Source organism: Pecten maximus, chromosome 8 (genome assembly GCF_902652985.1).
Source record: "Pecten maximus chromosome 8, xPecMax1.1, whole genome shotgun sequence".
NCBI classification, from domain to species: Eukaryota; Metazoa; Mollusca; class Bivalvia; order Pectinida; family Pectinidae; genus Pecten; species Pecten maximus.
Window position 1 is genome coordinate 41,515,087 of NC_047022.1, and position 13,486 is coordinate 41,528,572.

Below are 13,486 nucleotides of genomic sequence, written 5' to 3' on the forward strand. Positions count from 1 at the left end.
CTTTAAAAGTAATGGTCATTATATTTGTAAAAATTATGGCCATTAAAGTGTATTTTCTTGTAATGGTCTTTTAGTTTTGTACACCTTTAATGGCCATTACACCTTTTCTGACGAAATGTAATGGCCATTACAGAGTACACTTCAGAAAGTAATGACACCGTTAATGGGCATTACAAAAATGGTTTTGCTCCAAACCTAATGGCCATTACATTACACCAAAATGTTTAATGCCCATTACACCATAAGGTTTGATGCCCATTACATTGAAAACTAATTATTGATGGCCCTATTACATTGTAATGGTAATTACTTAGTGAAAACTTTAATGGGTTTAAAGGGCAATTTGACAGTAGTGATAAGAGTTAATGACTATTAATGTTTTTGTCAAACCATTAAAATCCTTAAAATGCATTTAAATTTTATTGGGTTTTTTTCAGACCCATTAATTTTGTACCTTTAATAGTCATTAATGTTAAATTAAAAGCCATTATTAAAATAATTAATGATCATTATAAATGTTTTGTTAATAGCCATTAAAATGTATTAATTAAGTACCATGAACTAATTGATTTGTTTCAACCCTTTGATGATCATTAAAAATTAACTGTCACATTTAAAGACTATCAAACTTGTATTAAAATTTTTCAATTAATAGCAATTAAAGGTACAAAATTAATAGCATGATTGATGGTTTTATGATGGGAAATTTTAATAGGGTTTTTAATGGCCGTTTTAAGGGCTTGGGTATGCAGTAGTGATATCACATGTCAAACCTCGTAAGTTATACCGAAAACTAGATACATATCACATGTAAAACCTCGTAAGGTATACCTAAAACAAGATACATATCACATGTCAAACCTGGTAAGGTATACAGAAAACAAGATACATATCACATGTCAAACCTGGTAAGGTATACAGAAAACAAGATACTTATCACATGTAAAACCTGGTAAGGTATACCTAAAACAAGATACATATCACATGTCAAACCTGGTAAGTTATACCGAAAACAAGATACATATCACATGTCAAACCTGGTAAGGTATACAGAAAACAAGATACATATCACATGTAAAACCTGGTAAGGTATACCTAAAACAAGATACATATCACATGTAAAACCTTGTAAGGTATACAGAAAACAAGATACATATCACATGTAAAACCTGGTAAGGTATACAGAAAACAAGATACATATCACATGTAAAACCTGGTAAGGTATACCTAAAACAAGATACATATCACATGTCAAACCTGGTAAGTTATACCGAAAACAAGATACATATCACATGTCAAACCTGGTAAGTTATACCGAAAACAAGATACATATCACATGTAAAACCTGGTAAGGTATACCGAAAACAAGATACATATCACATGTAAAACCTGGTAAGGTATACAGAAAACAAGATACATATCACATGTCAAACCTGGTAAGGTATACAGAAAACAAGATACATATCACATGTCAAACCTAGTAAGGTATACCTAAAACAAGATACATATCACATGTAAAACCTGGTAAGGTATACCTAAAACAAGATACATATCACATGTAAAACCTGGTAAGGTATACCTAAAACAAGATACATATCACATGTCAAACCTGGTAAGGTATACAGAAAACAAGATACATATCACATGTAAAACCTTGTAAGTTATACCGAAAACTAGATACATATCACATGTAAAACCTCGTAAGGTATACCTAAAACAAGATACATATCACATGTAAAACCTGGTAAGGTATACCGAAAACAAGATACATATCACATGTAAAACCTGGTAAGGTATACAGAAAACAAGATACATATCACATGTAAAACCTTGTAAGTTATACAGAAAACAAGATACATATCACATGTAAAACCTCGTAAGGTATACCTAAAACAAGATACATATCACATGTAAAACCTGGTAAGGTATACAGAAAACAAGAGACATATCACATGTAAAACCTGGTAAGGTATACAGAAAACAAGAGACATATCACATGTCAAACCTGGTAAGGTATACCGAAAACAAGATACATATCACATGTCAAACCTGGTAAGGTATACCTAAAACAAGATACATATCACATGTAAAACCTGGTAAGGTATACAGAAAACAAGATACATATCACATGTCAAACCTTGTAAGTTATACAGAAAACAAGATACATATCACATGTAAAACCTGGTAAGGTATACAGAAAACAAGATACATATCACATGTCAAACCTGGTAAGGTATACCTAAAACAAGATACATATCACATGTCAAACCTGGTAAGGTATACCTAAAACTAGATACATATCACATGTAAAACCTGGTAAGGTATACAGAAAACAAGATACATATCGCATGTAAAACCTCGTAAGGTATACCTAAAACAAGATACATATCACATGTCAAACCTGGTAAGGTATACCTAAAACAAGATACATATTACATGTAAAACCTTGTAAGTTATACAGAAAACAAGATACATATCACATGTAAAACCTCGTAAGGTATACCTAAAACAAGATACATATCACATGTAAAACCAGGTAAGGTATACAGAAAACTAGATACATATCACATGTCAAACCTGGTAAGGTATACAGAAAACAAGATACATATCACATGTAAAACCTGGTAAGGTATACCTAAAACAAGATACATATCACATGTAAAACCTCGTAAGTTATACCGAAAACAAGATACATATCACATGTAAAACCTGGTAAGGTATACAGAAAACAAGATACATATCACATGTAAAACCTGGTAAGGTATACAGAAAACAAGATACATATCACATGTAAAACCTGGTAAGGTTTACCTAAAACAAGATACATATCACATGTCAAACCTGGTAAGGTATACAGAAAACAAGATACATATCACATGTCAAACCTGGTAAGGTATACAGAAAACAAGATACATATCACATGTAAAACCTGGTAAGTTATACCGAAAACAAGATACATATCACATGTCAAACCTGGTAAGGTATACCTAAAACAAGATACATATCACATGTAAAACCTGGTAAGGTATACAGAAAACAAGATACATATCACATGTAAAACCTGGTAAGGTATACAGAAAACAAGATACATATCGCATGTAAAACCTCGTAAGGTATACCTAAAACAAGATACATATCACATGTCAAACCTGGTAAGGTATACAGAAAACAAGATACATATCACATGTAAAACCTGGTAAGGTATACAGAAAACAAGATACATATCACATGTCAAACCTGGTAAGGTATACCTAAAACTAGATACATATCACATGTAAAACCTTGTAAGTTATACAGAAAACAAGATACATATCACATGTAAAACCTGGTAAGGTATACCTAAAACAAAATACATATCACATGTAAAACCTGGTAAGGTATACAGAAAACAAGATACATATCACATGTAAAACCTGGTAAGGTTTACCTAAAACAAGATACATATCACATGTCAAACCTGGTAAGGTATACCTAAAACAAGATACATATCACATGTCAAACCTGGTAAGGTATACAGAAAACAAGATACATATCACATGTAAAACCTGGTAAGTTATACCGAAAACAAGATACATATCACATGTCAAACCTGGTAAGGTATACCTAAAACAAGATACATATCACATGTAAAACCTGGTAAGGTATACCTAAAACAAGATACATATCACATGTAAAACCTGGTAAGTTATACAGAAAACAAGATACATATCACATGTAAAACCTGGTAAGGTATACAGAAAACAAGATACATATCACATGTAAAACCTGGTAAGGTATACCTAAAACAAGATACATATCACATGTAAAACCACGTAAGGTATACCTAAAACAAGATACATATCACATGTAAAACCTGGTAAGGTATACCTAAAACAAGATACATATCACATGTAAAACCTGGTAAGGTATACAGAAAACAAGATACATATCACATGTAAAACCTTGTAAGGTATACAGAAAACAAGATACATATCACATGTAAAACCTGGTAAGGTATACAGAAAACAAGATACATATCACATGTAAAACCTGGTAAGGTATACAGAAAACAAGATACATATCACATGTAAAACCTGGTAAGGTATACAGAAAACAAGATACATATCACATGTAAAACCTGGTAAGTTATACAGAAAACAAGATACATATCACATGTAAAACCTGGTAAGGTATACAGAAAACAAGATACATATCACATGTAAAACCTGGTAAGGTATACCTAAAACAAGATACATATCACATGTCAAACCTGGTAAGTTATACAGAAAACAAGATACATATCACATGTAAAACCTGGTAAGGTATACCTAAAACAAGATACATATCACATGTAAAACCTGGTAAGGTATACAGAAAACAAGATACATATCACATGTAAAACCTGGTAAGGTATACAGAAAACAAGATACATATCACATGTAAAACCTGGTAAGGTATACAGAAAACAAGATACATATCGCATGTAAAACCTCGTAAGGTATACCTAAAACAAGATACATATCACATGTCAAACCTGGTAAGGTATACAGAAAACAAGATACATATCACATGTAAAACCTGGTAAGGTATACCGAAAACAAGATACATATCACATGTAAAACCTGGTAAGGTATACCTAAAACTAGATACATATCACATGTAAAACCTGGTAAGGTATACAGAAAACAAGATACATATCACATGTAAAACCTGGTAAGGTATACAGAAAACAAGATACATATCACATGTAAAACCTGGTAAGGTATACCTAAAACAAGATACATATCACATGTCAAACCTGGTAAGGTATACAGAAAACAAGATACATATCACATGTAAAACCTGGTAAGGTATACCTAAAACAAGATACATATCACATGTAAAACCTGGTAAGGTATACCTAAAACAAGATACATATCACATGTAAAACCTGGTAAGGTATACAGAAAACAAGATACATATCACATGTAAAACCTTGTAAGGTATACAGAAAACAAGATACATATCACATGTAAAACCTGGTAAGGTATACAGAAAACAAGATACATATCACATGTAAAACCTGGTAAGGTATACAGAAAACAAGATACATATCACATGTAAAACCTGGTAAGGTATACAGAAAACAAGATACATATCACATGTAAAACCTGGTAAGTTATACAGAAAACAAGATACATATCACATGTAAAACCTGGTAAGGTATACAGAAAACAAGATACATATCACATGTAAAACCTGGTAAGGTATACCTAAAACAAGATACATATCACATGTCAAACCTGGTAAGTTATACAGAAAACAAGATACATATCACATGTAAAACCTGGTAAGGTATACCTAAAACAAGATACATATCACATGTAAAACCTGGTAAGGTATACAGAAAACAAGATACATATCACATGTAAAACCTGGTAAGGTATACAGAAAACAAGATACATATCACATGTAAAACCTGGTAAGGTATACAGAAAACAAGATACATATCGCATGTAAAACCTCGTAAGGTATACCTAAAACAAGATACATATCACATGTCAAACCTGGTAAGGTATACAGAAAACAAGATACATATCACATGTAAAACCTGGTAAGGTATACCGAAAACAAGATACATATCACATGTAAAACCTGGTAAGGTATACCTAAAACTAGATACATATCACATGTAAAACCTGGTAAGGTATACAGAAAACAAGATACATATCACATGTAAAACCTGGTAAGGTATACAGAAAACAAGATACATATCACATGTAAAACCTGGTAAGGTATACCTAAAACAAGATACATATCACATGTCAAACCTGGTAAGGTATACCGAAAACAAGATACATATCACATGTCAAACCTGGTAAGTTATACAGAAAACAAGATACATATCACATGTAAAACCTGGTAAGGTATACCTAAAACAAGATACATATCACATGTAAAACCTGGTAAGGTATACAGAAAACAAGATACATATCACATGTAAAACCTGGTAAGGTATACCTAAAACAAGATACATATCACATGTCAAACCTGGTAAGGTATACAGAAAACTAGATACATATCACATGTCAAACCTGGTAAGTTATACCGAAAACAAGATACATATCACATGTAAAACCTGGTAAGGTATACCGAAAACAAGATACATATCACATGTAAAACCTGGTAAGGTATACCTAAAACAAGATACATATCACATGTAAAACCTTGTAAGGTATACAGAAAACAAGATACATATCACATGTAAAACCTGGTAAGGTATACCGAAAACAAGATACATATCACATGTAAAACCTGGTAAGGTATACAGAAAACAAGATACATATCACATGTAAAACCTTGTAAGGTATACAGAAAACAAGATACATATCACATGTAAAACCTGGTAAGGTATACCTAAAACAAGATACATATCACATGTAAAACCTTGTAAGGTATACAGAAAACAAGATACATATCACATGTAAAACCTTGTAAGTTATACCGAAAACAAGATACATATCACATGTAAAACCTGGTAAGTTATACCTAAAACAAGATACATATCACATGTAAAACCTGGTAAGGTATACCTAAAACAAGATACATATCACATGTAAAACCTGGTAAGGTATACCGAAAACAAGATACATATCACATGTCAAACCTGGTAAGGTATACAGAAAACAAGATACATATCACATGTCAAACCTGGTAAGGTATACCTAAAACAAGATACATATCACATGTCAAACCTGGTAAGTTATACCGAAAACAAGATACATATCACATGTCAAACCTGGTAAGGTATACCTAAAACAAGATACATATCACATGTCAAACCTGGTAAGGTATACCTAAAACAAGATACATATCACATGTCAAACCTCGTAAGGTATACCGAAAACAAGATACATATCACATGTCAAACCTGGTAAGGTATACCTAAAACAAGATACATATCACATGTAAAACCTGGTAAGGTATACCGAAAACTAGATACATATCGCATGTAAAACCTCGTAAGGTATACAGAAAACAAGATACATATCACATGTAAAACCTCGTAAGGTATACCTAAAACAAGGTACATATCACATGTAAAACCTGGTAAGGTTTACTGAAAACAAGATACATATCACATGTCAAAACCTGGTAAGGTATACCTAAAACAAGATACATATCACATGTAAAATCTGGTAAGGTATACCTAAAACAAGATACATATCACATGTAAAATCTGGTAAGGTATACCTAAAACAAGATACATATCACATGTAAAACCTGGTAAGGTATACAGAAAACAAGATACATATCACATGTAAAACCTTGTAAGGTATACAGAAAACAAGATACATATCACATGTCAAACCTGGTAAGGTATACCTAAAACAAGATACATATCACATGTAAAACCTTGTAAGGTATACAGAAAACAAGATACATATCACATGTAAAACCTGGTAAGTTATACAGAAAACAAGATACATATCACATGTAAAACCTCGTAAGTTATACAGAAAACAAGATACATATCACATGTAAAACCTGGTAAGGTATACCTAAAACAAGATACATATCACATGTAAAACCTGGTAAGGTATACCGAAAACAAGATACATATCACATGTAAAACCTCGTAAGTTATACCGAAAACTAGATACATATCACATGTAAAACCTGGTAAGGTATACAGAAAACAAGAGACATATCACATGTAAAACCTGGTAAGGTATACCTAAAACAAGATACATATCACATGTAAAACCTGGTAAGGTATACCGAAAACTAGATACATATCACATGTAAAACCTGGTAAGGTATACAGAAAACAAGAGACATATCACATGTAAAACCTGGTAAGGTATACCTAAAACAAGATACATATCACATGTCAAACCTGGTAAGGTATACAGAAAACAAGATACATATCACATGTAAAACCTCGTAAGTTATACAGAAAACAAGATACATATCACATGTCAAACCTTGTAAGGTATACCTAAAACAAGATACATATCACATGTAAAACCTGGTAAGGTATACAGAAAACAAGAGACATATCACATGTAAAACCTGGTAAGGTATACCTAAAACAAGATACATATCACATGTAAAACCTCGTAAGGTATACCTAAAACAAGATACATATCACATGTCAAACCTGGTAAGGTATACCTAAAACAAGATACATATCACATGTAAAACCTGGTAAGGTATACAGAAAACAAGATACATATCACATGTAAAACCTGGTAAGGTATACAGAAAACAAGATACATATTACACCTTTACTTTCACTTTTTAAATTAGAAAAATTATACAAATGAAGATGAGGTCTTTACCAGTTCTTGTTGTGTTGAGTTCCCCGGTAAGAATCTGGACCTGGTTAGCAGCGTTGAGGTAGTCGGCAGATGTACTGTTGTATAGCGTCTCAAACTGTAACACCAAACAAAATGAGATTTTAATCACCTTAAGAGTGGCTATTTAGCATGCTATAAAATCTCACTTTTCACTACAAAGTCAATATTTAATTTTTTGACAGTTTGAGGAAAATAAGTACTAAAGTCTTGAACATCAGAAATTGACAGCAATAACCTTTGGACAAATAGTTGAATCAGTTTTTTTGGGGGAAAAATAACTTTATATCATAGTTTAATGCATTCTTAGTTTTGAAGAAGTTGGACGAAAAATATAGGAGGAAATCTCCAGACAAAAATCAAATACAGTCGAACCCACTTAATTTGAAATCGGATATATTGAAATATCGTTTAATTAGAAGTGAAACAAAATCCCCGTCCAAATGCCTTCTTTGTCTTTGTATTGTTTCATCGGTTATTTTGAAATCGGTTTATTTGAAATATCGCTTTATTTGAAAGGAAAGTATAGCCCCCGGCAATGCTAAACCATTGTTTATGTATCGCTTAAATTAAAAGTCGCCATGACTGGCTTAGATTATATAATTACCGGCCGTTACGGTACGTGCGTCCGATCAATAGATAGGTAAAAATGAAATTCTGATAAACACAATATAGATAAATTATGACTTTTAATCATTAAATGCTTTCGTTATGAGCATGAATCTGTATTTGTTTACGAATATACCTTGAGGGACACAGCTTATTCTGGCTTCTGCTACATATATACATCGAAATTGACTCCCATTTAACTACACAGCGAGACAATTACAAATGACGAGGCCATTCTTAGGGATTTGACAGAAAATGATAACAACGTAACCAGAACAGTGATATTGACAACGACCCTCAAACAATTCGTGAAAATCCATCTATCACCGACGCACAGGTCCCATTTCAGACGATAGTTCTCGGAAAGTAGCCCGGATGTACCGGAAACTGTTCTCACGTGTGTCCGCGAACTCAACATAAACAAAAACAAGCAACAGTCGAAGACTTCTCCGTCGAACTTAACATTATTTTTAATAAACTGTTAAACTATTTCCATTTTGGAACCGATTGTTAATACTGACTAAGTAAAATCAACTGTATTGAACAATGGTGTGTTGTTTACTGAAATATTATCGGCAAAAGGCTGGATCCCGGTTATATTGAAAACTGGTTAATTTAAAGTATTTTTCCATTCCCCGAGCACTTCAATATAACCAGGTTCGACTGTACTAAGATAAACAAAGGGCAATAACTTTTGCAAAATTGTTGAATCAAAATTGTTTTCTAGGAAACACTACAACATATCATGATTATAATTAAGTACAAAGTTTTAAAGAAATTTGTAGAAAAATGTAGGAGATATCCGGACAAATAATTGACTACTGAAAAAAACAAAGGGCAATAACTTTTGCAAAACCAGTTGAATTGGAGACCAACATCATATCATGATTATAATGTATATAAAGTCTGAAAGAGATCTGGAAATAAATGTAGGGGGAGAATGCTGAACTGACAAAAATTTCTCCAGATGACCCAAAGGACAACATGACAACATAATACTCAAATCAGATTTGACAAGTGTATAAAAATCTTACACACACAAGAAAGAACTAAGGAAATTGAAACTGGATTTTTATGAAAGTGACAAAGATATGATGAGCCCCTTACAGTTTCTGAAGTTACCCCAAAGAAAAGGGGCAGGAAAGTTTTACTTGGTGAAAATCTAGATTCCAAAGTTCAAAGATTTCATCCAAGGTATTTATGTCACCAGTGCGTTTATCAATAATACAGTTGTAAGGGTAGCATGGAGGGACATTGCACTGTCCGAGAATAGGCCCTTTAGGTGACTACTTGAAAAGTGGAGGTCAGATTGATTTCAAAAGAAGCAGTCTGTATGTAAGTGTCATTTCTCTTTTTGAATATTATGTTTGGACTATAGAGCTAAACTAAACTTTCATGATGTCTACTAAAAGATTTGGAAAATGCCATTTTTTCTTCCTTTTTTTCTTCTTCCACATACGTTTCATGCATTATAATATTGTGAAAATCAAATTTTAAATATTTTTTGAATTACGAAATTTAGGTGTTGCAAAATCACAGTTATTAAGTATGTCTCTACATTTGAATAAAGATGTATCCTTCTGAAATTCTGGGCTAGACCTCTCCATATCCTCCTCCTTACCTGTACCATGTTGTGACTAGACCCCTCCATATCCTCCTCCTTATCTGTACCATGTTGTGACTAGACCTCTCCATATCCTCCTCTTTACCTGTACCATGTTGTGACTAGACCTCTCCATATCCTCCTCTTTACCCGTACCATGTTGTGACTAGACCTCTCCATATCCTCCTCCTTACCTGTACCATGTTGTGACTAGACCTCTCCATATCCTCCTCCTTACCTGTACCATGTTGTGACTAGACCTCCCCATATCCTCCTCTTTACCTGTACCGTGTTGTGACTAGGCCTCTCCATATCCTCCTCTTTACCCGTACCATGTTGTGACTAGACCTCTCCATATCCTCCTCCTTATCTGTACCATGTTGTGACTAGACCTCCCCATATCCTCCTCTTTACCTGTACCGTGTTGTGACTAGGCCTCTCCATATCCTCCTCTTTACCCGTACCATGTTGTGACTAGACCTCTCCATATCCTCCTCCTTACCTGTACCATGTTGTGACTAGACCTCTCCATATCCTCCTCCTTACCTGTACCATGTTGTGACTAGACCTCCCCATATCCTCCTCCTTACCTGTACCATGTTGTGACTAGACCTCCCCATATCCTCCTCCTCCTTACCTGTACCATGTTGTGATTAGACCTCTCCATATCCTCCTCCTTACCTGTACCATGTTGTGACTAGACCTCTCCATATCCTCCTCCTTACCTGTACCATGTTGTGACTAGACCTCCCCATATCCTCCTCTTTACCTGTACCGTGTTGTGACTAGGCCTCTCCATATCCTCCTCTTTACCCGTACCATGTTGTGACTAGACCTCTCCATATCCTCCTCCTTATCTGTACCATGTTGTGACTAGACCTCCCCATATCCTCCTCTTTACCTGTACCGTGTTGTGACTAGGCCTCTCCATATCCTCCTCTTTACCCGTACCATGTTGTGACTAGACCTCTCCATATCCTCCTCCTTACCTGTACCATGTTGTGACTAGACCTCTCCATATCCTCCTCCTTACCTGTACCATGTTGTGACTAGACCTCCCCATATCCTCCTCCTTACCTGTACCATGTTGTGACTAGACCTCCCCATATCCTCCTCCTCCTTACCTGTACCATGTTGTGATTAGACCTCTCCATATCCTCCTCCTTACCTGTACCATGTTGTGATTAGACCTCTCCATATCCTCCTCCTTACCTGTACCATGTTGTGACTAGACCTCTCCATATCCTCCTCCTTACCTGTACTGTGTTGACTAGACCTCTCCATATCCTCCTCCTTACCTGTACCATGTTGTGACTAGACCTCTCCATATCCTCCTCCTTACCTGTACCATGTTGTGCTGGGATGATTCTAGTTTCAACTTAATGTCCTCAAAGTCAACTTTTTCTTCCTCATTCACTTTTTTCTGGTCTGCCACCTCAGACTTCTGTCAATGATCATGAAAGAACAAAATTGACAGTGACATAGATTTAAAGTGGAGTGGGAATATAAAAGTCAAATCTTTATGCTTCTTTTATTCAAGGTATTGGCTCTCAATATGTTTAGATCTAATCAATGTGCATAACACAACTCTTAACACATAATTTTTAAATAACAAATTTGACATCCTACCATGCAATTCTTTGTCAAACACCAGCTTTTATTGATAAATGTATGTGGAAATGAAACTTCCTCTTTGAGATATGCGAAACTATAAACTCTTTTGAGAAAAGAATATGTGTAATAAGCTGCCTTTGCAATCCAGATATTATCAATGATGTGATCATTATCACGGAAAATAAAACCTTCATGCTTTGGTCTAATCAAGACTTATTATAAAGTTTGTAGAAGACCTCTGTTACCTCTTTGTCAACATTCCTCTTCAGCGTCAGCAGTTTGTCAGCAGCCATCTTTACCTTAAGGAAATTCTCATTGACCACCTCTTGTACCTTAGCCTGTGAGCAAATCAGTCAGTTTACAAAAAACAGCTCAGATTTATAAATAGGATAAAGATGAAAGTAAGTTTTTCTCTTCCTCAAAAACAATCCAAAAGCTCATAGTACCACAACCACCCAGAACAATATATACACGTTGAATTATACATCAGGTTTAATACTATCTTACATGCATATTTTGTTTGCATTGATCACCTTATGTAAATATGAGTGGTATAGGTGGCATGTTATGACCTTTCACTACAATATCCATGTTTAATTATTGGAAATGAGTACATTTTATGTATCAAATTCATTAAATACAACTAGAGTGGAACTTCGTTAACACAAACTCAACCGGACCATAAGGAAAGTTTGAGTTATCAGAGTATTCAAATTAAGCAAGTTGTCATTTTGGTGCAAAGTTTGGTCAATATTAGTCAACAATATATCACCAAGGCCTTTTTGGGCCAGATGGGCTAAAAATATCAAAGACAGGAAAAATAAGTTATGGGGGAAGGGAGTGTGACATTTACCTGTAGAATCTCGGCCATTTTGAGACTTTCTGACAGCTCAGTGTACTCTGATAGTTCTGTTTGGAGTTCTTGTATAAGGCCATGTGCAGTACGAAGCTGTCCACTACAGTCCCGGCGCATCAACTCCTGCTCCAGGTCACGTAGCTGGTTGATATGCGCCTGTCGTGTTAGAGCTTGTTCTGTCAACAGGCTGTCACATCGCTGTTTCATTAACTCCAATTCGGATTCAGATTGTTCCTCAACACTCTGAAACTTTGATTCCATTTGGAATAACTTTTGCCTTAGCTTAGAGATATCTTCATTCTTCTCTTCCATGCTTCTCAGAAGATCTTCATTTTTGTTCTGAAAATATAAACATTGTACACTTTAATAATTAGTCTATGTACTTATTGCAGTATATTATGTTTTAACTGTAACCAATACTGTACACATCTAAACTTATATGATATACAGTAATCCCTAAAATAACTTACTTTTACCTATAACCTA

The 13,486-nt window shown here is 34.2% G+C and overlaps 1 protein-coding gene across 1 annotated transcript in view; it reads right to left on the reverse strand.

Annotated features, from left to right (window-relative positions):
* Window positions 1-13,486, reverse strand: part of LOC117333544 (coiled-coil domain-containing protein 18-like) — a 46,163-nt gene that overhangs the window by 21,787 nt on the left and 10,890 nt on the right. The window contains exons 12-15 of the mRNA XM_033892879.1: window positions 12,998-13,339; window positions 12,390-12,482; window positions 11,873-11,974; window positions 8,304-8,397 (exon numbers count right to left, since the gene is read on the reverse strand). Of these exons, the coding sequence (XP_033748770.1) occupies window positions 8,304-8,397; window positions 11,873-11,974; window positions 12,390-12,482; window positions 12,998-13,339 (631 nt within the window). The remainder of the gene's footprint in view (window positions 1-8,303; window positions 8,398-11,872; window positions 11,975-12,389; window positions 12,483-12,997; window positions 13,340-13,486) is intronic.